Source organism: Tripterygium wilfordii, chromosome 16 (genome assembly GCF_013401445.1).
Source record: "Tripterygium wilfordii isolate XIE 37 chromosome 16, ASM1340144v1, whole genome shotgun sequence".
Classification (NCBI taxonomy): Eukaryota; Viridiplantae; Streptophyta; class Magnoliopsida; order Celastrales; family Celastraceae; genus Tripterygium; species Tripterygium wilfordii.
Window position 1 is genome coordinate 1,112,997 of NC_052247.1, and position 27,139 is coordinate 1,140,135.

Sequence of the window (27,139 nt, forward strand, 5' to 3'; positions counted from 1 at the left end):
GAAAAAAAGAAAGGAGAATTCACATAACATTATTCCAACAATCTATAACGGAAAATCTTTCATTTCATTAATTTCTAATATTTTTAGTATCCGAAGTGTTTTAAACTCCATAGCAGGAAAGCTAGAAGAAACAAGATAAATAAGGATAAAAGATCATAATGGAAAGGGAGAAGAAAAGCATGTAATCAATACCAACAAAGCATTTTGTTATGTAACAAACACTGCTTTAAAGTTAATGAAATTGCTACGAGTGATATATAAATGATAACCCTAAAAATAATCAATGGTCTAGATTAAATTAGATCAATCTAATGGTCATAATTAAATAAAACTAAAACTAAAAATAATATTAATATATATTTAATATATATGTCGGTAATCGGGAAATTTACCGGTTTTGAACTTTGTTTACCGTTACCGTTACCGAAATCATCGGTAAATTTACCGTACCGAACAATTGGTAACGGTATACCAATCTTCTGCTATTTTCGGTAACCAATTCGTCGGTAATGGTATACCAATGGATAATTTACCATACCAGTAACAGCCCTAAAGCCACCTAATTTCTTATGTGCGACAAAAATTAAAAGAATTACACGTCATTAATATAAACGAAAAAAACAAAACCATGAACTCGAGCCTAGGTTTTTGGTCTATTTGGGGCAAACTGATCTGATCTAGGGATTTTACTATTGTTTATTGAGGTATAAACTTATAATAGTGACATGTAATAGTTTAAATTTTTAAAGCCATGTAGGATAATAGGTGGCTTTTACTCACCGGAGGTGAGTGCCAAGTAGGCAAACTCGTCCAATAAACTCACTAGAAAAATGAGTTAGGATATAATCGATAAATTTTGTAAAAGTTCGAGGATATAATCGATAAATTTTAAAGTTTAAGAACAAAAATGAGAATCTAACAAAAGTTGGAGGATATAAACAATCGTTTTGCTGAATAATTTCTCGATAAAGTCATGGACATAATAAACCATGTGTGTCAAATAAAAGGCCTTTTTTTGAGTATAAATACAAATATAATATACGACATACCACCAAATCAAGCATATGAAAGTACATGTATCAATAGGCCCCACGTAGGAGTCACAAATCAAGCTCACGCAGTGACAGACTAAGCCCACACACCTCCTTATAAATTTTCAGTAGAAGGTGAGACTAGTATCCATTTGTATATATTTCTCTAACATAGTCTTTTATAATTTATTTTAGTCATTCAACTAGAATATTTGTATTAAAATTCACTGGGCTTTAATTCCCAAAATCTCTAAGAGGCCATTGTTAGGCCCATTAAAAGGCCTTTTTTTGTACTTTCGGTACTACAGATGCTACGATCCTGTACTACATATTAGTACAAAGCTACTTCAACCGTACCCAACCATCTATCTTGGTTTGGTGCCTTTGTGGGCCATTCCCAAAAGTTGCTCCATTAGGTTGATCTACCCAATTAGTTTCTTCCACGTGGAAACAGAACAAAGGCATTCCTTTTCGTTCATTGGTTGCTGTTGATACAAAATTCGGTATGACTCTGGATCTGCATGCACTGGAACATTGACCCTAAGCAGTACCCACTATAAAGTCCTTTGCTCCACCGTTGAAAGGACAACCAAAACCAATCATATAATCGCAGAATTCTGATTTATCATCTGTTCGCGAATCCAAAGCCATGTCTAAGGTATATCACATCTCTGCTGTCCTTTCTTTACTGTTGTTATCGTGATTAGGGTTTCAAGACTCTGGATTTTTTGCTTCTGGTGTTTTGTTTCTTGATTTTGTGAATCGGCAGAGTCTATTGATGGAATTTAGGCTTTTGGCTTATTGGGGGTTTCTCAATATTCAATCTTGGAATTGAAGATCGTTAAAATCTGTCCCCTTTTTTTTTATTGAGCAATCAGGGTGGAAGGCAAATTCATGATTTTTTTCCCTGGGGTTTTGGAGCTTGTTATTGGTGGTCGAACAATTAGCCTTTGTATGTGTGAGATTTGGCAATTGATGCCCTTTTATTATGTATTTTGTTGCCTCTGAAGCTGAACGATAGAACCTCCTTAATAGTAGAAGATTAACCAGTGACTTCTTTGGGTTCAATATTGTTTTTCTTAATCTCCATGGTTACAGTTTCATAGTTATCTTCCCTTGTTGCATTTTATCGTTTGTGAGTTTGCTAGAGTGGTAATCATTTTTTGTTGTTTGAAAATTTGGAAGTTTTTCTGTTCATTGCTTCCTATGGTGTTTTCACTCAGACGTTCAATTTTGTTTGTTTGCAGACTGTTGAGCTCAAGGTTGCTATGTCCTGTGAAGGCTGTGTTGGGGCTGTGAAGAGGGTTCTCGGAAAGTTGGAAGGTTTGTTCTTTACCTTTGCTTTGCTTTCAATTTAGGCAGAACATGTACCACAGTATATGTATAATACAAAACATTGAATGCTTGAATGTTTTGGGCTCTCGCATTCATTGGGTTTAGCAACCTTCAAGATTTGCATATTTTGTCATTATAGTGCAGTGAGGATATTTGTTGAGATGACGGTTAAATTTTTTTTTTGTTGAGTTGTTCATGTATCGATCTACATAGTTTGGCAAGTTGTATTTGGATGGCATTGTAGATTATTACGGTTATTTGTCACACTACCTATTGTTCTCATTCAGAATATCATTATTGACGATGGTTGTCGTGCTTGATATTTATCTTCTCAGGGGTAGAGTCATATGACATTAATCTGAAGGAGCAAAAGGTGACGGTGAAAGGCAATGTGCAGCCAGATGCAGTTTTCCAGACCGTGTCCAAGTCCGGGAAGAAGACATCCTTCTGGGAGCAGGAAAGCGCCCCTGATGCAACCAAAGATAAGCCTGCAGAAACTGTAGCTGCTGCATAATGCTATATAATCTTATATAGGTGTTCTATCTTGTCATTATAGCTTGTTGAGCTTGCTACAAAAACCATGAAAACTATGGGCTGTTAATCCGATGTAAGATTAAGATCCAATAATTTGTGGTATCAAATAGTAAATGGGTTGCTTTTGGTGGTGCTAAATTGTTAATCTCTTTCTTGAAAGATTTTGCTCAGTTATGTTGAAAGGACGAGGCTGGACGCCCCTATTGGGGCTCGAAGTGAATGTTTGCAAGTAATGGAAGTATTTGGACTTCACCTCTCTCTTTTGATGGTGTGTGTTTCATACTTGGAAACAGTAACATAATGGCTTCATGTGTTTCTAACATCTGAAAGCAGGAGTTCAATATTTGATATTGAACACATCAGACATTCTCAATGTGCCTGCAGTTCACACACAATGTATGTTTCACACCATATTGACTGAACTTTTGTAATTTGAAGGCCGGTAAACAGTGTACTGTGAACTTTGGGTTTTCAGGGAATCTGATTTTCATACAAAAAGCAGTACAGAAGTGGCCTTCATCTCATGTGATAAGAGAATGTATAGGAACAATAACCAAAAGGGTTTCAGGATTAGCTAGCCAGATTTTTTGGAGTTCTGAAAAAGTCATCTAATATAGGCGACTAGATCAAGATTTACTACAATTCTTATATCCTACTACTCCCTGTCATTTGGTCTGCATATATGTCAAGACTTGTAAAATTCTCGCATCATTTGGGTTCATCTAAACAATATGATTTATAAGGAAAGTCTTGCTTCCTTTCGTTATCTTCCTCTCCATAATGAGGCATTTTCCTTGGGCCTAAGTATGAAAGTGTGATGGCCTAGGAAAAACAAAGTCTGCGGATCCAATGGATTTACAAATAACTAATAAGCAGGCAACTAGGAAATATAAGCAGGCATCAACTAGGCAACAATTTTACATCCAAACCATCTAGTAATGCCAGATAACATATGGAGAAAGAACCAACATCTTATCCAAGGCCAGACTATGGCATGGTCCACAGTCACTTGATGTGGGTTCCAAACGCGCCCTTTTTACTCCGAATGAACGAGTCATAGTGAAAGAACGGACAATGCAAATAACTAGAGGAGTCTGAAAAATAGAAATCATTCTGCATAAACTTTCAAAGATGATAGGTTATGCGGTTTCATACACCACAAAGGAGAATGTTATGATCAACACAGTGAACATGAGAAATAGAAGTTCAAATTCTGAAGCAACGTCACAACTAGAAGAAAGTATATCTTGTGCGCCTATAATGGATTTCATGAATAAGGGGTGACTAAGGCCTTGTGAAATTTCGGCTCACCCATAGAATCAAAAGGAAAAAAAAAACATATATCTATCTATATATATATATATATATATATTTTTTTTTTTTTTTTTTTGTGTGATCAAACGATGATGAATGTTATATCGAACCATGTGTGATATCTACATGGATGCGGACAAGAGGACTCAGATGATATATGTCTGTTTCGAATTCATCCTTCCACGCTTTCTTCTTGGGCTACCATTGATCATGCACGAAAATGCATTAACAAGTTCTGAATCCTCCTCAGTTATTAGAATCTTGGCGGCAGTTGGATTCTCAAGCAAGAGCTTGGACACAAGATAACCAGCAATTGACCAGGTTTGGAACAGCCGTGCTTGTTTTCCTATGAACCTTCCCTTTTTAGTGTCGTAATATTCAGGCCATTTGTCTCTTGATATGCGTTTCTCAGCAATCTCAACAGCTTTTGCAGCAATTTCTGGTCTGTTCATCTTTATGCAAGCAACTGTGAGCTGAAAAAGGCATTGAATGTGTGAGAAAGTTATAATCCGATTTCAATTCACGATATTATAATAGTTCGTCACGTTTGCAACTCCAAAAACAAATGAACACACAATGCAGGTATTCCATGGTGAAGCAGAGATGATTATGGTCATCTCTATGAGGTTTAATACTGATTTACAATTAATTCTAAAAACCTTTGACAGTCATGAGAATATGCTGCCTAGAGCCATTTAACACGCAATCTAACAAATTCATTAGATCATCGAGGACTATGTGTAATTACCAAATGCTTTTTAATATAACCCGTCCCAAAATCCGTAGCATAGTTTCAGATCTCCATTATCACCATAATTTTATAGTTTTCTTCCTAATATGCTGTTGTTTCCCATCCCGAAAAGAAGGGGATGCGTTTGGGTGCAAAGAACTACAAGTCAACAACTAACCTGCCAAAGAAGAGTTGGCCAAGATCCTGCATTGTGGTAGGACCATGGCCTGCATCGTAACAGATAAGTTAAATAATTTTTTGAAGAAAATAAAAAAGTATCATAAATTTTATAAATAATGAAAAAAGATAAATTACGTGTTTTTAGGATCACTGCCTGTAATTATCTGCCACTCTTGACCTTCAAGAGCAGGATAAGAGATCTTCAATGGCATATCTGCTACCAAATCTGCCCATTTGGCTTCAATGAGATCCAATATGGCATGAGATTGCTCCACTGTTGCAAGGCCGCTTACCACAGACCATAAATTTCCAAGAGAGAAAAAGCGAAAATCCATATGAGCAGGTTGCAAGTTCCCAATAAGATATCCTCCTTTGTTGGGCATCCATTCCACCAACCACGGAGAAATCTGATCTGGGTAAATGTTGAACTTATTCACTGCATCATACGAGTACTCCTCAGTCTTGTAGCGATAAATCTCATTTAGTTTTCTTGAATCGATCCAATAATACTCTCTAATATGGAATGACAGAGCTACCAGACGGTTGTTCAGTGCTCGGATAAGGTCGGCAGATCCATCCTCTGCAGCAAGCATCTCACGTGCACAACGTAATGCAGAATAAAAGAGAGCCTTCAAGAAGAGATACATATATAATATCAAAACCAAGTCTTAAAAGAGCAAAGGCGTATCAGAGACGATCAATAGGACATATCAAAAATTTAAATGATCAATAAGAAACCTTCAAATACTATTGTATTGTATTCATCTGAAAAATAACTACTTGCAACACTCTCCCAGAATTGCAGCATTGCACATACACCTAATATCATCATTTCTTAACTCTCTTGTAAGAAAATTTAAAGGGAAATTTGGAATGCATGGTACCAGTTCTGCTAATATTTGGACTTTCAACAGTATAATAATGTAACTATGGTTTAATACACATTTTCAAGTCGGTTTTTTTTCCCCAACAAATCTCTTGCACGAAAGGGTTGACAGTCGAACAAGGCCAAAAGCTCCCCCTATACATTCATTCCAAGATTTGTTTCTGATATACATTGATAATTGCATATACCAATGAACGTGCCAAAAAGAATTTATGTATAAGCTCTCCATTTCCTTTGTTCATCCTTAGTTATGCCCAACAAAAAGATTCGAGTTGAGAATTGAGATCAGAACTTATTTACCTGAATTTCTAGAGGGTGGCCATGAATTCCCATGCGCCGATCTATCATGCAAGAGCCATCAGTTACCAATAATGTAGGAAACATGTCAAATCCATCAGCAAGACATAGTCTCAGGATCATTTTAATTCCAGTTTGCACATCTATCCTCTCCTGAACTGAGAGATCGCCAGAGCATTTACCATAAGCTCGTAATAGAATGATCCACCACAACCCTAACATTGGGAAAACAATGTGAAAAAAGCTCAGGACCACACAAAAAAGAGCAGAACCCCAAGTAGATTGCTGAGCTCAGAAATTTCATATACCAGAATCAACAGGAGCAACACGACCGATTGCTGCCTCTCCAAAGTCAGGGTCCAATACTTCCTCTGTAGCAGAATCATCACCATCCAGAGGGACTGTGCGCACCTTGAAGCTAGCAGGCATCAAACCTTGACCAGGACTGTGACAGTCCATCGTTTTCTCCCAGCTCTGCCATGAAAGGGGTCATATACAATACAGATATCATCATACACCCAATTAAATGGAACAAATAACCATCTCTCATGGTAGTCCAACATGCTACAGGGGAGTAAATTTCAGTGCACGCCCAACCCCAACCTTAACAATTAAAAAGTGTCAGACAGACGGAAAAATGTATCTGTAAGAGCAAAATGTAGACTTATGCAGCCTCTGTGATAGGTAGCTCAAAAGAAATATCATATGAGGTATACCTCAGAAAAAAGGCATCAAACTCATACATTTAAGTCAAATCTGATCATATGCATTATTAGGACTTGAAATACCAACCACTCATGCCCCTGCAACCTCACCACCAGCGAAACCCCCAAAACCAAAACAGAGCATAGAGAGCTCAATTTAGTAATAAACCATGGTTGTCCAGTAGGTGAGTAACCTCAACTCAAACCCATCACCAAACACAGGGAAAAAAAAGTACAAGCATGAGATGGACACATATCTGTATCAACAATAGTAAGCAGGAGTTTCATCACACGAATGTCATGTTTCCACACATTTTGAAGACACATTGATCATGCTATTAATGTTATGAGATAGATGCACAAATACTTTATCCTCAAGAACCCCCCACTCCCAATAAGCCAAAAACAAAAATACGAACAGTGAAGTAAAACTTAATTACCTGTACTATTCTACAATAATAAAGTGGTGTCACTAAACAAACAATTGAACTACCTGTAACTGAAGCGTATGAAGGATGAAGTTCCGGACAATGTCATACTCTCCCTTCAGAAGAAAAGCGATGCCAGAAGGAATGAAATCACGAATAAAGACTTGATCATAATTCAACACACTGGAACTCGTAGGATCGTTCGCAGCAATTGTTCCGATAGGACTGCCGCAATAATTAACCACAGAATTCCGCAAAAGGTCCCATGCTTCATCCTCAATAGGATCTACGGTAACCTTATGAGTTGTATCCTTATGTGATCCAGCGGTACCATTAGCTTCTGAAACCTGCTTTTCGTGTTTGAACTGCTGAACATTCTCAAACTCCAAAGCATTTGATGCATTCACCACACCATTCAGATTTAATGTCTCCACATTATCTACAAACCATGTTCCATTGCTACTCTCTGCAGTCATTCCACTTGTAGTTTCAGAATGTTGGCACTTGCAGCTCAGAAGCTGTAACCTGCTGATAGCTGTATTTCCATGCAAAGCACCACCTAACCCCTTAAATGGATAGGCCTTTACATGACTTCGTAAAAGACTTGAACACTTGAATGGTTGCATATACCTTGAGGCCTTTCTCTTTGCACATCTTATGTGGAATTTAGATGGCATTGTCCAATCCATATTGCTAACAAATGAATCAGACTTAAAAAGGCAATGGACTGACCCAGAAAAAACTCGTAGAACTGCCTCAGAAGTTCCCATCAGAAAAATTCTTCTCAAATGAACCAAATTCTGTTAAACCTCAAATCTTTTGATTGAAGGTAAATCCAAGAGCTCGTCAGATTCGAATCCAGAATTGTTAGTTGTACATCTAGAATCATGATCATTGTCACCAAAAAAAAAAAAACTCAAGACAAACATAACCCGACTAGGTGCATCTGCTTCTTTTGCCATGAAAATACAATATAAAGTATTAACAAACTTTTTTGACGAAATCAGCTTGGGATGCCATCAATTACCAAATCAAAAACAAGATCAAAGAGAATATCAAAGATTCAAAGGCTACTCCTCTCCTTCCTAAGTTTTGGCAGAATTTAAATTAAGACTACAAGTTTCAATTCAAGGAATCAAGTAGCAAATGATAAAAGCAATGGTAACACCTTTTCCCTGAGGAAATCATTGGGTCAAATATCATATATCCAAGCCAAAAAAACTCAGAATTCCTCGTCTCATACCAAAATCTAACCAACACCCAATTTCAATCAGTCTCAATCACACAAAAATTCGTCAAGAACTGAGAAGTGTAATTCAATCGAGAAGACATACACGACAATGAGATCAATCCGCACGGCTTTCTCAAAACCATTGCTAACTTCAATTTATTAACATTAAAGAAAACTAGATTAATATGAAAACCCAGAAAAATTGCTAACAAAAATAACAAATCTTTATCACATCAAAAGAGAAAACGAAAAGAAATCTTACCCAATAAGAATTTCTTTTTGATAATTACTGGGTTTGCTCTGAAACGCACAGCCAAACTCTTGAGATTTGGTAGGTGAAGAAGAAAATAATAAAAATTGGGTTTGGCAGGAGTCACAAGCTACCAATTCTGAGACGAAAGTAACCAGTCGCTCTCATCAGAAGTCGTGTTTTACAGGTACCCACATAAAGCATGCAATCAATCATACTTTATTATCCACAACAACATGCATAAATTATGTTTCCAGTTGCTACGAACACAGAGGCCTCTTTCACTTGTCCTCTCTTGAGTTGATTTTTTATTTTATTTTATTTTTTATTCTTCTGGTGTTCATTTTTCCTCGTTTATTTAATGATCTTATTGTGGAGTTTTATTTCTTTAAAAAATTTGATATTTTTTCATAATAAGAAAACCAGCAGCTGTATAAAACACACATTTTTTAGAGGTTATAAATGAGTACCCAAATATCAACTAGTCAATCCCGACCAATTTACAAGAAATCAAATATCCATGGTGAAAGATTGTGAACAAACAATATCGTTTATAAAGCATAGGTTCATCATTTTTCCACCAAGATATGTCTTTTTTAATAAAAAATAAAATAAAATTGTACGAATTTGATGTATCCACGAGAATTGAATAGTCGAAGTGGATACTTGAGCAATTTTTGGAACACCAAACTGATACTTGCATGTCATTGGAAAATACATGGTTATTTGGTTTTGTTTGGATTTATTACTCGAATATCATATAAATCTGGGTGACCTGTCATGGTTATCATGATTCATGACACAGGAAAGGAAAAGAAAGCGAAACAGACAGCACACCCGTGGTTTAGCCTAAGAAGTTGAGTCATTTGACCAAACAGAGCCTTCTGTACATTACATGGTGGGAAGCAAGCCCATTATCAAGACGGTTGTGAAAAAGCCCGTTAAAAAGCAGGCCTGGCAAGCAGGATTATTAGGCCCATTATCAAGACATTTCTCCAAAGCCCGTTAAGAAGACAGGCCGTACGGGCCGGACTGTTAAATTTTTTACCAACCCAAATAAAGAGTGATTAGTGCCGTTATCTTCTTCCGTGTTTTCAGCATTTCCCTGTCGTTTGAAACATTGATTTTGGCAATTTACATAGCTGTTATGGCTCTTAGAACTGCGGAAGCTGCTAAACTAGGTGGATTACCTGATGCTGATGATGATGCTGCTATGGCTGACTTTTGGGATTTTTATTCTTGAAGCTAATTGAGATGGCCAGTTAATTTATCTCTGAAAGGACCACAGCATCGAGATTTTTTTTTGTTAGAGCCTGTTGAGGACAAGCTTTGAAGACAGTAATGTATTCTTGTATGGATTTTGAATCGAATGTAAATTCTGTGTTATTAGAACCACGGAAACTGTTTAAAAGGGGATTTGGTTGGTTTTTTCTTGAGAAGTAACAGGGATGGAAGGGGCATGATTTTGTCGTGCTGAGCAAGTGTAAATATTGGTTTTTTTCGAGAGAATTGCACTCAGATTCGATGCTGCATTTAGGTCCGAGAGTGACTGCGGTGGTGATATTGGCAAGGATGGCTGTTGTTGAGACTACTTCAACAGATTTTCTTTTCTTCAGAAGAGATCACGGCGGCGCGTAACTGAAAAGGATTTGGAGATGGGATGGTGCAGTGCGTTCCTTGCAGTTGATATTGATATTGAAGAGGGGGTCTTTGCAAGATGAAAGGGTAGTAATAATTGGAACACAAAGGATGCAAGATGTCAAGGCGCCATTCGTGACTAACAAACCTAATTGAGACCCATGAACCAAGGACTCCAGCAAAATGTCAATCAGTAGCAGATGTCAAGTGGGGATGTCAATTCTCTCAACCTCTCAACAACCACTTGGGCGATAATTTATTGGTGAATTTTTTTCGGCAGTGTATGGACATGGAAGATCCTGCGTTTGATTTCCAGTGGGAGTAGTACCCTTGTAATCATGCGATAAGTTTTTATCCAACTTATCATGTCGTCCGGAGAAACGGTTTGACGGTCCGGGTTTATGCCCATAAGGATATCAGACTCTCAGCTTTGCAGTAGTCGATCGTTGGCAAATGGCAATGCATTAATGAATAAGATAAGCTATGTCTCTACCTAGTGATCCATGTTATTAAAAATATATGTTTCTTGTTTGTGTTCCAATTATTACTGTTTTCTTAGGAAATCTCCCTTAAATAACCCTCATGGAGAGGATTGTGAGTACTGAAGTACCTTTGCTGTAACTCAATTTCCTTTTGACTAATACCAGTTCTTGTCTTTCCTAACCTTGTTGTTTATGAACGTTCCAAATTTCCTCGGGAAAAAAGATTCACTAGGAAATTCAATGTGATTCAGTCACTCTCTTCTTATACCTGACAAAAAAAGGGATATATCCATGCATATTTTTTAATGTCTATTCAGAATCTGTAATACCCATTTTTGTCACTTCTATGCTTTCATAGTGTCATTGTAACTCTCTTCATCAATACCCATTTCTGTCACTACTTTGCTGTCATTGTAACTCTCTTCACATACAAAAACCATCCCCAACACCTCCTGAAAACAACATTGCACAGCCACCTGAAAAAAAAAAAACTGCGAGTTGCAGTGAATGTCTTTGAATATCATTGTTCTTTCTGGGTTTATTTGTAGCAGCAGAAAGTTTTCAACTTTGAAGTGTAAGAAACCAAAGAATTACTTATAAGTTAATAAGTAAGTACTATGGCGGGAGCTATAGCAGGTGATGACCTTGCAAGGGCTATGAGCTTGAGGACATTGAGCTCGCGGTCAATGAGCAGGAAAGGGAGCTTTGTGTCTGCAAGCAGGAGAAGTTGGGCTTCTTCCAGTATTCGAGAGGCGTGGAATAACCAAGGTGATATGTTTCAGAAGAGTGGGAGAGAGGAGGATGAGGAGGAGCTCAAGTGGGCTGCAATAGAGCGGTTGGCTACGTATGATCGCGTAAGGACGGGACTGCTGCAGCAGGTTTTGGATGATGGAAAGGTTGGTTATGGAGAGGTTGATATTACAAATCTTGCTATGCAAGATAAGAAGCAACTCATGGACAGTATACTCAAGGTTGTAGAAGAGGATAATGAGAAGTTCCTTCTTAGGCTTAGAGAAAGGACAGACAGGTGAGAGTCTCTTTACTCTGTCTTGGTCACCACATACTTCAGTTCTCTCAATTCCCCACTCAATCTTAATTTGTTCGTAGTGGAAATGTTTTGTGAAATGAGATACGATTTTCTTTCATGATTCACAGGGTGGGAATTGAGAATCCGAAAATCGAAATCAGATTTGAAAAATTATCCATAGAAGGAGACGCATATGTGGGAACCAGGGCACTCCCAACTCTGTTGAATTCTGCCATAAATCTAGTGGAGGTAAATTTTGATTGTGATTAAGCTTCAAAACAATTAAAAGTTACTGGAGCAACTTTAATTTAATTACCAAATGATTTGTTTTAACAGTGTCGATTGTGCTGCAGAGAAGATGATGGTTCAATTTATTTGGTGGTTGAGAATCTATACTAATGAATATTAATGATTTTAATGGTTGATTTGATTAGGGAATTCTTGGATTACTTAGAATTTTCCCATCTAAGAAAAGAGTTGTCAAGATTCTTCATAATGTGAGTGGAATATCAAAACCATCAAGGTACACCACCTAGTCCCAAAATGCTAATACGTTTTTGTTGGATTAGCGCAGTTTATCATGTTGACAACAAGTTTGGGGTAGCACGTAGTTGACAGATTCAGGTCTTTTACTAATTGTAGTCCCTCTTATCATGTTTTCACAGGATGACACTTCTTCTAGGGCCTCCCGGATCAGGAAAAACTACACTGCTGCAATCACTTGCAGGCAAGACAAATAAGAATCTAAAGGTGTATTATCACTCCCCCATCTCTCATTTTAACATTTGATTAACATTCCTTGTCTTCAAGGTTTCATAATAATTTGGAGGGATTTTTTTAATGGTCTTATTCAATTCAATATTGTGTGGAAGCATCTGGTATATTCTGCATAATGCATACGTAGTCCGTAAACTGAAATTATTCATGATTTCTTGATTTGTTCCTTTGGATTAACTCGTCAGATTTAACAAACGCTTATAAGTTATAACGTAGATAGGTAAATATTCATCATTTCCATTTTTCCAATCTCGTTCCTAAAGTTGCTTAGCTCTTTGCAGTTAGTAGAAAATGTTGATGATATGCATATGTTTAGTGGAGCTTTGACTTCTACGTGAATAATATAGTAGAGATCTAACATTTATAACTTCAACAACAGGTATCGGGGAAAATCACTTACTGCGGTCATGAACTGCATGAGTTCATTCCCCAAAGAACATCTGCTTATATAAGTCAGCTAGACCTTCACCACGGTGAGATGACCGTCAGAGAGACTCTCGATTTCTCGGGACGTTGCCTAGGAGTTGGCACTAGATACGACTTGTTGGTAGAATTGGCAAGACGGGAAAAGCAATCAGGAATCAAACCGGACCCTGAGATAGATGCGTTTATGAAGGCCATAGCCTTGGCGGGACAAAAAACCAGTTTAATTACAGACTATGTTCTCAAGGTGCAGTACCACCTTTTATAAATGGTTCCTCATTCATTGATGAAGCCCAAGTTCACCAAACTGTTTCCTCCTCTATTGTAACAGATACTTGGTTTGGACATCTGTGGTGATATAATGGTGGGTAACGAAATGAGAAGGGGCATATCTGGTGGACAAAAAAAGCGTGTTACTACAGGTATAGAGATCATGTACCGGGAATATATATTTTGAATGGGCACCACTTACTTCTTGTAGTAATTTCTTTGCACTCTGAATCAGCTAAATGTTCAAAATCTTTCTGATCTGCAAATATTATCATGATCTTGGTACATCATCTAGGTGCAGCAACATATCACATGTTGTAACATTCTGGGTTCAGAAATTTTTTAAATTGTCGCATTGTTTGGTTTATTAATTATCTCTTGATATTTTTTGCTGGAAAAGAGGCATGTACATCCCTTAGTTTGATTTTTATAGGAAATTTATTTGAGGGTGATTGATTTAGCAATAACTTAAGTAATTTAGTGGTTATGAAGAATTCTTTTTGTTGCTATGTTGAAGTATGTTAGAACAAGTATGAAAGAAATCACTTTAATGAAATGCAGGAGAGATGTTGGTTGGACCAGCGAAAGCTCTTTTCATGGATGAAATATCAACCGGTCTTGATAGTTCCACGACTTTTCAGATTGTTAGATTTATGAGGCAAATGGTCCATATCATGGATGTGACAATGATTATCTCCCTTCTGCAACCAGCACCTGAAACCTATGATCTGTTTGATGACATTATCTTGCTTTCAGAAGGTCAAATTGTGTATCAAGGACCACGTGAGGATGTACTTGAATTTTTTGAAAGTGTAGGCTTCAGATGTCCTGATAGGAAAGGAGTTGCTGATTTCCTGCAACAAGTGACTTCCAAAAATGACCAAGAGGCATACTGGTGTAGAAAGAATGAACCTTACCAATACGTCTCTGTACCTGAGTTTGTAGAGCACTTTAATTGTTTTTGCATTGGCCAGAAACTAAATGAAGAACTGAGAGTTCGTTATGATATATCTCGTGCCCATCCGGCTGCACTGGTGAGGGAAAGATATGGGATTCCGAACTGGGAACTCTTCAACACATGCTTGGCAAGGGAATGGCTATTAATGAAGCGTAATTCTTTTGTATATATATTCAAGACAACTCAGATTACTATTATGTCATTGGTCGCAATGAGTGTATTTTTTAGAACAGAGATGAAGCAAGAAACGTTAAAGGATGGTGGAAAATACTTTGGAGCATTATTCTTCAGTCTGATGAATGTTATGTTTAATGGGGTGGCAGAGCTTCCGTTGACTATATTTAGGCTTCCTGTATTTTTCAAGCAAAGGGATTTCTTTTTCTATCCTGCATGGGCGTTTGCATTACCGATTTGGCTACTCAGGATTCCCCTCTCCTTGATGGAGTCAGGGATATGGGTCATGATCACTTACTACACCATTGGGTTTGCTCCTGGTGCTACCAGGTTCGTGAAAGTGCGTCCCATTCTTCCCAATAATGTAACATAATGGGCTATGTCAGTTTGTGGTCATTTTATTTAACTATCACAATAATATTTAGGTTTTTCCGTCAATTCTTGGCTTTCTTTGGTGTACATCAAATGGCTCTCTCGCTTTTCCGTTTCATTGCTGCACTTGGAAGGACACAAGTTGTGGCAAACACGCTTGGCATCGTAACATTACTTTTGGTTTTTGTACTTGGGGGGTTCATTGTCGCCAAAGGTGAGTTATATACGTTTCAATTATGATTTAGCTTTTTTCATGCTGACATAAGTAATCTCATTATTGTGACATCCTGATAATATGTTTGGAATTCTTATGGTGTTGTGTCTTCTACTGAAGATGACATTAAACCATTCATGATATGGGGCTACTACATGTCTCCCATGATGTATGGACAGAATGCCATCTTCATCAACGAGTTTCTCGATGATAGATGGAGCATGGTAAGATTTTTTTTAAAATTTTATTTTATTTTTCTTCGTTACCTTCTTATTTGATCTTTTACACCATATTGTTTCCTTGCTTCAGCCTAACCCTGATCCAAAATTTCCTGAACCAACTGTCGGGAAGGCTCTTCTTAAAATGAGAGGCATGTTTGTGGAAGAGTACTGGTATTGGATTTGCGTTGCGGCTCTCTTTGGGTTCTCTTTGCTTTTCAACGTCCTTTTCATTGCTGCACTGACATTTTTGAATCGTAAGACATATCATCTCTGATATTAATCACTATCTCAGATATTCAAGCAAGAATTGGTTTTTAAAATGGTTGAAAATCAAATGCAGCTTTGGGAGATACTAAATCAGTTATTGTGGATGACGATGACACTAAGAAGTCAATCTCCACTGTACATCAGGAAAAATCAACAAGAGTAATGCATTCATCAGCTTCTGCCTCATTGTCTGAAGGTACAAATAGGCTGTCTGAGCAGAATAGAGGATCAGTTACGATTATTTTAGTTGAATGATGAACTCTATGTTGAAGTGTTTGGTCTAGAAAAACTTTCTTTTGCTCAATCTTCTACGTGATTTACATTTTTTATTGATTTCTTTATCCACAAAAGAGGAAATAACCTCTCATGGAATTGCTTTATGTGTATATGCTCCACTTATTTAAGGCTGACCACTCTGCGAGAAAGTTGTCATTGTCATATTGCTGTGTGCGGTACCTTCACGCTCTTAGGGGTAGAGAGTGTGGTGGAAGGAGTAAAATCTTCTTTAATAATAATCCACATCTCTAGATTTTGGCGACTGATTACATTAATGTGTACAGGTAATGAGATGAAAGTGTTGAATGGTCCAGATTATTCAGACGTTAAAGCTAAAGAGCAAACACCTTCTAAACGAGGAATGGTTTTGCCCTTCCAGTCCCTATCACTTGCTTTTGATCATGTCAGTTACTACGTTGATATGCCTGCTGTAAGTCCCTTCTTTGACGTCCTTCTTCATCTTGCAGTTTCTTCTCATGACACAATGCATAAACGTCTTTCTAGATAAATGCAATAAAACATTAATGTGCTTGACTGACATATCATCTGGTTAAATCTTAGAAATATGAAATACCACTCCTTTTACGGAAGGTTTCATGAGAAATTTGTTATTTTTTCATCAGGAAATGAAGACCCAAGGAATTGTAGAGGACCGACTCCAACTGCTACAAGATGTTAGTGGGACTTTCAGGCCTGGTATTTTGACAGCGTTGGTAGGTGTAAGTGGCGCTGGAAAGACCACTTTGATGGATGTACTAGCAGGACGGAAGACGGGGGGATATATTGAAGGAAACATCAGTATATCTGGGTACCCAAAGAACCAAGAAACTTTTGCTCGTGTCAGTGGTTATTGTGAACAAAATGATATCCACTCTCCTAATGTTACTGTCTACGAATCCCTTGTGTACTCTGCCTGGCTGCGTCTTCCTAAGGATGTTAAGAATGAAGCACGACATGTAATCATTCATCAAAGTGTTATTTCTTTCTGCGTTCTGTACCATGCTAGCCCACTTTTTTTTGACTAAGATCCTCAGCTCTACCTACAATGTTATTGATCAACGTGTAATCATTTGTGCTACAGATGTTCGTTGAAGAAGTCATGAAGTTAGTTGAGCTCGATGTACTGCGGGATTCTTTAGTAGGCCTTCCAGGAGTAAATGGCTTGTCAACTGAACAGCGGAAGAGACTTACTATAGCTGTAGAATTGGTCGCTAATCCATCCATAATCTTCATGGATGAACCAACATCAGGGCTTGATGCTAGAGCTGCTGCAATTGTTATGCGTACTGTGAGAAATACAGTGGATACTGGGCGAACTGTTGTCTGCACAATTCACCAACCGAGCATAGAAATTTTTGAAGCTTTTGATGAGGTGCACATGTTTTAAGCCATCATAAATTTGAATATGGATAATTTGTTCCTTTGATTATAATCTAGCCATGATTCTTTTGTTAAGCTTTATTTCACTTTGTCTACAGCTGTTCTTGATGAAGAGAGGGGGACAAGTCATATATGCTGGATCGCTTGGGCGATGTTCCCACAAACTAATAGAATACTTTGAAGTAAATGTCATTCATCAAGTGTCTGAAAGTAGTTTATGACTCTCTTTGGGTCACAAATATTGTACTTAACCTTTTACAGGCTGTTCCAGGGGTGCCCAAGATTAAAGATGGTTACAACCCCGCTACATGGATGCTTGAAGTCAGTTCTACTGCAGTTGAGGCTCAACTTGGTGTAGATTTTGCAGAAATTTATGCCAACTCCAAACTGTATGAGTAAGTAAAACATGAATATGCCGACTCTTTGAGCTATATGGTGATAAGCTATTCATCATTTAAGTTTCTTTTATCAGGAAGAATCAGGAACTCATCAAAGAGCTAAGTACTCCAGCACCAGGATCCAAGGACCTTCTTTTCCCCACCAAATACTCTCAGGACTTTATTACTCAATGCAAAATTTGCTTTTTGAAGCAGCTCTGGTCTTATTGGAAGAACCCACAATACAATGCTATAAGATTCTTGACCACTGCACTTATTGGTACCCTTTTCGGATTGATTTTCTTGAACAAAGGAAACCAGACGTAAGTACAGGGATTCTTATTCAACTACAAGCATAAACATTTTATTGGTAAATAACAGAAAATGTTCAAACTGTTCCATAAGAATTCTCGGCAATTACAATCCTTAATACAAAAGAAATAAATTCTCAAGCTGTAGAGGCCCTCTGCCCCCAGGGTTAGAAGGTTTTGGCATGGTTTTGCCCTTGAAAAAACCTGTGATATGCATGTCATTTATTGCGCAAGTATATATGCTTATTTATGAACTGTATTGTTCACTTACGGTGAACAATGCAAGTAGCATTCTAATTCACTGCTTTTCTAGTTGAAACATAATGATAGTCATCTTCATTTGTATTAAATGAGCTTTAGAATCAGGATAAACTATTTCTTATTGATGATTGTGTAATCTCTTGTTACCAAAACTTTGATGTTCATCAGGCACAAGCAACAAGACCTTATGAATCTTCTTGGAGCTACTTATTCTGCTATCTTCTTCCTTGGAGCAAGTAATGCTTCCTCAGTGCAATCGGTTGTGGCAATTGAAAGAACAGTCTTCTACCGTGAAAGAGCTGCTGGGATGTACTCCGAATTGCCATACGCATTTGCTCAGGTAACAGGGTCAAGCCAATATGATGATTTAGTATTCCCAAATAATAGGCAAAGTCCAGTTTGCATCTGCAATTAAGAAATATAAAATTCAGAACAGAAACTCTTCTGTATGTTTAACCGATGGTAGTTTATGCCATGCAGGTTGCCATAGAAGTAATTTATGTTGCAATACAAACATTAGTGTATACTATACTGCTTTTCGGGATGATTGGATACGACTGGGAGCTCAAGAAGTTCTTGTGGTTCTACTTCTTCGTATCAATGAGCTTTACATACTTCACACTATACGGAATGATGATTATAGCTCTCACTCCAAGCCAACAAGTTGCTGCTATTGTAAATTCTTTCTTCATAAGCTTTTGGAACCTGTTCGCTGGTTTCCTCGTCCCCAGAACGGTATGTACACCAAAGCCGAGTATTGATAGCATGTTCTTCATTTCATTTTGGTAGGAAATCCTGTTAAATCTCTTCATTTCATTACATATCCATCTCATGGGAGTTGAGCAAGGTAACTTTTGATTTCAATAACACTTGAACTCACAATTTAATCAAGTTAGTCAGGTTTTAGAGGATGATTGGCACTTTTTTCAGTAAAAGAGAAGTCAAGAACAAGAGGCTGCGTAGACCTGGAGATCTCATAACATGAATACAAAGATAAACATCTCATTTGTATACGCTAGAAAGCGAAATGGGCTGGTTCTAACTCTTTGCATTTGCAGGAAATGCCAATATGGTGGAAGTGGTACTACTATGGTTCTCCGGTGGCTTGGACAATCAATGGCCTTGTGACCTCCCAGCTTGGCAACAAGGAAAGTCCGGTTGATGTCCCTGGAGAAGATTCGATGTCAGTAAAGCAGTACCTGAAGACGTACTTTGGATTCGAGTATGACTTTCTTGGAGCAGTTGCTGCTGCTCATATCGGCTTTGTTCTTGTTTTCATGTTTGTATTTGCTTATGGAATCAAGTTCCTCAACTTCCAAAGGAGATAGAATATGCATGAAAGGTTGATAAATTATTTTCTGGATGCAATATTCTAGTAATCAATGTAAATAAGAGTGAAGAGCCACTATGTATTCAAGAATTCTTACTTCTTTGTGTGGTCATTCATTGTTGTAGTTACTTGACTGATCTTTGCTCTTGATTTCAATAAAATCAATATGCTTCACATTAGTAGTTTGTCATTGTTCTTGCTTTTCCTCCCATTACTGCAGTTTAGCAGAGAACAGTACTCTACACTTGCATTTGCAGGAAATTACAATACTCCTATGTCACGGACGATGTAATTTAAACTCATATCGGATGTTTAAGGGGCAAACTTCTACAGTGTTGTTTTCGGATAAAAAAATGGACTATGTATGACATCCACTTCCCAGCTCTGTGATACGCCAGCTCTAATTGGGGGAAGTTTGATTTTAGAGAAGCAGTATCAGTCTATCAGAGAACTAGGATTTGAATGAGTTCCATGAAAATCTAGCTGCTGGCCTGCTGCCCATGTCTGGTTTGTTTTTGTACTCCTCTGTTTACTTTGCTCATGGAATCGAGTTCCTCAACTTCCAAAGGAGATTGAAAAACATGAAAGATTATAGTTGTAGAGAAATACACTGCAAAGGAAACAGTTGGATGGCAAGTTTGTCTAGCTGTGTCCTATTGATCAACATCTTCCAAGTCAAATAAAAGGGTAAATCATAAACAATGAAAAGAGAAATTGTCGCGGAGAAGACATGAGGACATAAATTATCAAGTCTGATATATTTGTTTACATAGATTGAACAACACTACCAGTAGACAAAGAGTGTCTTAAGGCACCAAAAGGTTTTCTACAATGATTTTTCTCTAAGCAAAAGAGATTCAGCAAAAACTAAATAGGTCGTTTAAAGTTAAAACAGCTACCGCGCAGCTGGTTCAACAGGAGAATTTGCAAGATCCAGGATTTCTTTCTTGCTTTTTATCAAAACCCGGTTTTTGGTATTGAAGTCCAACCTATCCAAGTCATCTGCAATTCCCATGTAACCATAGAGAAGGTGCTCCTCCACTTTGTTTCCTTGCATTCCCGCATCCCAACAGCTGCTGCTTTTGTTCCTGGATGTCTTTCGCTCAAATTCTACTCTTCCATGATTTTTATCGGCAAAATACTTATGAATCCTCTCTGCACTACCCAGTCCGCTGAAAGTTCCCAAAAATTTCACTATCATAACACTTTGGTCTGCAGGCTTCCCTAAGCACACCTTCATCTTCACCCCAACAAAACCTTGACCTGTCCTCCATGGGAAAGACAAAACGATAGCGAAAGTAAATAGTAATAAATGAGGGGGGAAAAATTCATCAGTACGGTCTAGCTAAATAATCTAAACCAAGCAAAACATATAAAATGCCAATTACTTATTCCAACCATTCTATATCTTATCGCTAGTTCAATTGTAGCATCAAGTTTTAGCTTAAACAACAAAAAAAATACACTTCCATCCATACATGTTCATATTCCCAAATATTTTGGGATAGAGGACCTCAGAAGAAGGAAAACAAGGCAGTCACTTAATGCCTCGTTCAGCGGGAGGTTGTTTTTTAGCTTAAACAATGAAAAGACACTTCCATCCATAAATAAGTCATACAGCTATCCTTATCATAAAAGCATTACTTCCAAATATTTTGGGATCGATTACAAGAATCTATACGAAAAACTTAGTTGGATTCCTCAATTGTACATTCATTCATATATATGACTAAATAATTAATCAGCATCGAGACTAAGTTGAAATGTATGGCTTTCACTCCATTCAAAAAAAGAAGAAATGTATTGCTTTATCATTGAAATCTGAACTTCAACCTACTCCATTGAATTGATTAATCACACAAATTCACACTCACCTCTAAGAAAAGTCTCAATCCGTTCAATAGGTAAAACCTTCTGTTGTTCTGGATTGTTGTTTGACATGGAAATGTTGTGGATGATGACAACTGGAGGCCAGAGAATTAGATCCTCCTTCTGAGCCCAAGCTTCAGAAGCTGGCAATACTTCAGGAACCCATGTTACAGTATCCTGTGGAGGAACAGTATCCCATCCCATCAAAATGCATATTGCTCTGTGAAGACCCCAATGCTCTGCTCTTAACCCAACCTTGTGCGACATGAAGGCATGCATTACAAGGCGTTTCGTGTCCATGAACTCCTTCGAGAGGCTGTAACAGCATAGATATTTCATAGCTAGTTAAAGGAGTAAAAAAAAATACATGGAAAAGACAAAGAACCACACAACACAAGCGTCTTTCAATCCAAGCATTGAAGAATTGAAATTTAGATTAAAGAACTACTGAGCAAGGAAAGGCTTAAATAATAATATGATTGTCCAGATCCACCAGATAGTCATTATTGTGCAACAACATGGAATAATGATACGATTGACCAATAATTAAGGATGGCAAAGAGTAATAGCTTGATTAAAATGCAAAGTGAAAGACTATGACAATTAAATCCATAGTGGAGCTGTTTTTCAGGGGCAACATGATGAGAAAAGAAAAACATTTGTTTCTTCCACACAACCCACAAAAGCCACAACAGATAACCACATTACATCCCTCAGGAGATTTAAGGGCTGCATCCAGAATTAGATGCTAAATATCATATGATGGAGGCATCATTGACATAATAGATAGCCATTATTGGAGATATTATTTGACCTCTGATCCTTAGTTTTATATTTGCGATTTAGTTCTACACAAAAGCATCGTTTTACACAGCATCTACATTGTCAAAGCAGATAAAAACCTACTCCAATCGCTGTTTTCTCAAGGACAAATAAATAAAAGCCTTGATAAAACTATTTCATTGACATCAGATATTTCATCATGACGTCATATATCTAATTCAAAAATACATTGAATCACAAAGGATGATTTTTCACGAAGTGCAGAGCAAGGCCTCTGTGGATTACAATATGTATGGTGGGCAACCTCAGTCTCTCTTAATTAGGTGTTAATCTAATTAACGTTTCATACTTGTCGAGTATGTATATTTGTAAGGATAAGAATAATCTCCCACTAGCAGAAAAGCTCCATGTATCTGTACTTTCTAAACAATCAAGTTCAGTCAGCTCAAATTCATTAAGCGGTACTTGATATCATCATAGTCAAAAGACCGCCAACTTAAGGCAATGCAATAAGACATTGGCCCTGATCTTATTCTCGTTCAAACAACGACTATGAACCATGAAGAAAACTCATGGAGTAGATTCAAATATCCCAGCCTACACTCTCTGGTGACCAAGAAAAGAAAAGGGGGAAAAGAAGAAGAGATCTACTTTCTGCCCCACTGCTGGACTAATATTTTGTGCATCATGGAAAAGAAAGAACCTACTGCTTTATATGATGACTCAGACCCTAAGCCTTACCCACCTCCAAAGATTACCTATTCAACAAAATAGCCAATCACATAAGTATTTCCAATGTCACTGGTAAGTAGTAACCGTCATAGCCTCCAATAAAGGAGACAAATAACTATATTTCTAATGTTAGTCCATCGTTACCTGGTTGATGCCGAAAGCAAAACTAGAACTCCTGAATCACAGAACGGAAACATGTATTCTACCTTTGTAAACCATACGATGGAAGAGAGACACAGACCTTCTGCCACATACGATGCAGTACAAACTACCAGCTTTTCCTTGTTCCTTGTATCTTCTTCGAACAGCAAGATTCACATTCAACCTCTTATAATACCTCAAGAAGGCTTCATGGACCAGCTGCTTAAATTTTTCAGTATCCTCAGATGATTCAAATTTTGCATGACCTCCAAAATATTCTAATGAGTCAGGATCATTTGCATGTTCAACCTCATCATTGTCATAATTTCTTTTCCAGACTTTCTGCTGTTCGCGAATACCACTCCTTAAAGCATGGGGCGAATTATACCATCTTAGAGAACCAGATCTTGAATGATCTTTTACATGTTTCCCACTACTTTTATAATTTCTGACTGGATGTCTATGTGCATTTTCCCAGGAATCTTGAGAAGGCAACCAGCCATCAGATGTGAAATCTCTAGGATGGTCCGGCCCATCATACATTTTACCAGTCTCTCTGTATTCAGAGTGGACAAGTGTCCTGTTTCTATAAGAAGGCAAGCCACTCATGTCTTCATCAATCCACTCCTCATCACTATCACACAAGTCCTCAAACTCTTCTAGTATGTTCCATTTTCTTGACATAATAGTTCTAGGATCATGCCTCATAATGTCTTCATCCAAATTGTGTCTCCCATGAAGCATCTTATCTGATGTGTTGTGAGTAGAGCGGTCTTGCTCCTCAGCTCTGTGTCTTCTTGCAGAAATTCGATCCATTTCAAGATCATATACAGAATGGCTATGCGGTTCTTCATCGTGAAATTTGAGAGAAAAGTCTCTTCCAAAACTATAATCCAGACCTGAATTTTGAAGGGGATGATTCTCCGGTATACTTAATTCATAATCTCGTTCAGTTCTCCTATCAAACTCAGAATGCTGAGAATCCCTGAACTTCCAACCTTGGTCTAGAGCATATGATGGTCCACTACTATTGACATCGTTTGAAATTGTCAGATTTGGTAAAGTTGGATGGTCTCTTGCACTGCTATTCCGCAGATTTTCAAAAGAATCCTCAGTACTATCAATCCTGTCTCCAACAGAATGCATAAAAGTTTTCCTTGAGAATTCTACCTGGTCATACTCCATTTGAGAGTGATCATGTACTGGTTGAGTACGTGGAAGCATTACATTATTTACTTTATCATATAGGTATCCACGATCATCTTCTCCTGGTCCCTGTGATTTTGGGCAAAAGTAGCCTTGCTCAACTCTGTTAGGGTTATAAGCACCATGAGGGTAAGTAGTTGCTTTCCTCGTTACAGCTTCAGGCTCTATCTCACAACCTACATGTGGCCTTCTATCTTGTACAGCAAAGCCCATTGGCTTGGTGAGTGTACCACTAACCCTTGCAATTTCATCGGAAGCATGCAACTGAAGGCCATCCCGATAAGAACCCAAAATCTCACTCCTAGAAATCCCTGAAGAGGTACCGACAAAATCTTTAGAATGAGTAGTGCTAACAAAATCTCTGGAGTGAGATTCTGGTATCATGCTGTATGGGATATCCCTTGAAGGAAATGCAGGTTTCTCTCCTTTATAATATGGCATTGCCACTAAATTATCTGTTGGCAAGGGCTCCTGGTACCTTAGTTGTTCATGGTCAAACCTACCTATATCAATACTCCGTGATGACAATTGTAGATGTCCACCAGTTTCTGCATAATTAGGCAAAGGATAAGACCGTCGTACCACGGGATCTTCTATTCCTGTTGATTTCTGCCTCAATACCCCATGCCCCTCAACACCAGCAATTATTTTCTCACCATAATCTTTTTCTTTCCTAGTTTTAGAAACATGACCATATTCATAAGCATGTTTCCATCTAGAATTTTTACCATCGTCAAAACCCATATCCTCAATATAGTTATGCACCCCTCGCACAACCCCCTCATCAAAATGAGCCCTTTTGTGCGGAGGTTGTAAATGTGTGGGTGATCCAGACCGAACCTTTTCTGTCCTGCCATGCCCAGAATGCCAACCATAGTCCCTCCTCTCAGTAATCTCAGGCAAAATCCTTCTAGCCCCGTCAGTTTTATAAGGGCTCAAACTCCTTCGAGAACGTGGTGGAGACCTATGGCGGCGAGACAACAAATATGAATCCTGATCCCTTTCAAATCTACGATGATTTCGTGCCTTTGAAGCAGGAGATAGTCTTGTGTACTCATCATACCTTCTAGATTGCATCTTTGCTTTCCCTATCAGTGCTTACTTCTTTGGCTTTTCCTTCAAATTCAAACCCTTAAAGATTATAAAATCAATATGTTCAAAATCCAGTTCCGGACAGCTAAAACATATCAAAACCCCATAATCAGCCTGAACCAGATGATGTATAAAATACTTGCTAGGAAAAATAAATAGCATTCAAAGAAAACCCATCAAGAGTTCTTGATATCTAGTCGAGATAGACATACAGATCAGAGAAATATCAAACCTTTTCGGAGATTGAAGTGACATAATCCATCATCGACAATCGGTGTCAGATTCGATGATGAGGAAAAGAAAGAAACTTTTTATCTGGGAATTCTCGTGTGTAGGAGAGTTTGAGGTAAATAGTGGTATCACTGGCTATGGCTTCGTCCTTGGACTCTCTCTTCTTTGATGTTTAATGGCAGTGTCCGTCCTTGCACGAGAAACTTTTTAGGTTTCGGTGTGAAATTAGGATATTGTTAAGTGGATGTCGGCAGAAGCAGCAATCGTCTTTGCCAAAAACAAAATCATTTCCTACCTTCCCTAAAAGTTGCTTAAAGCGACCATCGGATTGCAGAGCTGTTGGTAACAGAGCCAAGCAGAGTCAAGTAGTCAACAGCTTGTAATTCAAGAAGTATAGAAAATGTATGTTTGGCCCTTAGAACATCCCAAAATTTTAGTAGTGTAAAAGTTTTTTTTTTTTAAATTTTTTAACATAAATTTAACCGATTTGATTTCATCCATAAATTTCTTTTCTTTTCCTGTGAGTTCTAGTCTGAATAAGAATGTTAGTTCTTACCATTCATATGTTATGATATGAATATACTAGACCAATTCGTTATGTATGGATGAGATTTCATTGATACAAAACCAATTTCAAAAGACTTATTGAAGAGTTTCATTGGCGTGCATCCAATGGGAATTGAACCTACTAATTCGTCAATGTTATTTCTGCTAATGATCAATTTTGTAAAGAAAAATGTAAATTTTTTTAAAAATTATCACCAATGGATCAATTTTTTAATCGGTTCAATTTCTATGAGTTTTTTTAGCACCCCTACCAAAATCGATACATTTAACCCTTTCTCGTCAATAAGCAAGAGATATCAATTTCTTGGTTCCAAACCAATAAACTTGTTCATGGAACAAAATATTGAAAGTAGTTAATTCTAACTACAAATAGCTCGTGAGAGACATTTGTATACTTCTCCTCTTTTTAAACAATATTGTTCAAGGTTTCACCTTGATTAATTTTTTTACCATGTAAAGTTGAATGGGGGCTTCAATTCTCAAAATGTATAATTTATTTAATGGTTTGTGATGTATGTCACATCTCATTTTTTTTTGTGTTTTTTCCACTAGACTTGATGTCCTTTAAACCACAAAATGTGCAAAATCCTTTCTAGGATAAAAAAAAAAAAGAAAAAAAAATGTGTAAAAAAATCCAAAGCCCATTGAACTTTGAAACTGGGCTTCGAATCATGCATGTCCAACACTCAGGCTTACAAGCCTCTTACATTCACATATATTTTGTGCTTGGATTACAACACCCCCCTCTGTCTAAGCCATTTATCCATTTTTGTTAGACTAATTAAAGCGAGGTCTAAATACAATATTATTTTTCTATCATCTCGAATATGGTTGGCGAGG

At 37.6% G+C, this 27,139-nt stretch overlaps 4 protein-coding genes across 7 annotated transcripts; 2 read left to right on the forward strand and 2 right to left on the reverse strand.

The window, feature by feature from the left end:
- Positions 1–1,560: 1,560 nt before the first annotated feature.
- Positions 1,561–3,045, forward strand: LOC119981230 (copper transport protein ATX1). 2 transcript variants are annotated; one of them, XM_038824288.1, is made up of 4 exons: positions 1,649–1,689; positions 1,801–1,868; positions 2,279–2,354; positions 2,702–3,045. In XM_038824288.1, exons 3-4 carry the CDS (start codon positions 2,300–2,302, stop codon positions 2,878–2,880), a joined length of 234 nt encoding a protein of 77 aa, XP_038680216.1. In that variant the 5' UTR covers positions 1,649–1,689; positions 1,801–1,868; positions 2,279–2,299; the 3' UTR covers positions 2,881–3,045. The 2 variants fall into 2 exon arrangements, with proteins under 2 accessions (XP_038680215.1, XP_038680216.1); XM_038824287.1 differs by lacking the exon at positions 1,801–1,868 and having other exon boundaries at positions 1,561–1,689.
- A 950-nt stretch (positions 3,046–3,995) lies between these two features.
- On the reverse strand, positions 3,996–9,204 carry LOC119981229 (neutral/alkaline invertase 3, chloroplastic-like). 2 transcript variants are annotated; one of them, XM_038824286.1, is made up of 7 exons: positions 8,933–9,204; positions 7,505–8,255; positions 6,616–6,781; positions 6,311–6,522; positions 5,260–5,753; positions 5,123–5,171; positions 3,996–4,687 (listed from the first exon to the last, which is right to left on the reverse strand). In XM_038824286.1, exons 2-7 carry the CDS (start codon positions 8,207–8,209, stop codon positions 4,361–4,363), a joined length of 1,953 nt encoding a protein of 650 aa, XP_038680214.1. In that variant the 5' UTR covers positions 8,210–8,255; positions 8,933–9,204; the 3' UTR covers positions 3,996–4,360. The 2 variants fall into 2 exon arrangements, with proteins under 2 accessions (XP_038680214.1, XP_038680212.1); XM_038824284.1 differs by having other exon boundaries at positions 7,505–8,318; positions 8,933–9,202.
- A 786-nt stretch (positions 9,205–9,990) lies between these two features.
- On the forward strand, positions 9,991–19,857 carry LOC119981231 (pleiotropic drug resistance protein 2-like). Of its 2 annotated transcripts, none has more exons than XM_038824290.1 (20): positions 9,991–12,067; positions 12,196–12,316; positions 12,502–12,590; positions 12,733–12,817; positions 13,224–13,514; positions 13,599–13,689; positions 14,099–14,999; positions 15,095–15,255; positions 15,376–15,479; positions 15,565–15,730; positions 15,817–15,939; positions 16,304–16,449; positions 16,643–16,975; positions 17,101–17,391; positions 17,498–17,581; positions 17,661–17,794; positions 17,872–18,099; positions 18,517–18,688; positions 18,829–19,083; positions 19,407–19,857. In XM_038824290.1, the coding sequence occupies exons 1-20, from the start codon at positions 11,658–11,660 to the stop codon at positions 19,674–19,676; spliced, it is 4,455 nt and encodes a 1,484-aa protein (XP_038680218.1). In that variant the 5' UTR covers positions 9,991–11,657; the 3' UTR covers positions 19,677–19,857. The 2 variants fall into 2 exon arrangements, with proteins under 2 accessions (XP_038680218.1, XP_038680217.1); XM_038824289.1 differs by having other exon boundaries at positions 16,358–16,449.
- Positions 19,858–20,392: 535 nt separating this feature from the next.
- Positions 20,393–26,100, reverse strand: LOC119980987. The gene is made up of 4 exons (XM_038823910.1): positions 25,734–26,100; positions 23,304–25,540; positions 21,553–21,863; positions 20,393–20,941 (listed from the first exon to the last, which is right to left on the reverse strand). The coding sequence occupies exons 2-4, from the start codon at positions 25,484–25,486 to the stop codon at positions 20,574–20,576; spliced, it is 2,862 nt and encodes a 953-aa protein (XP_038679838.1). The 5' UTR covers positions 25,487–25,540; positions 25,734–26,100; the 3' UTR covers positions 20,393–20,573.
- Positions 26,101–27,139: the final 1,039 nt, after the last annotated feature.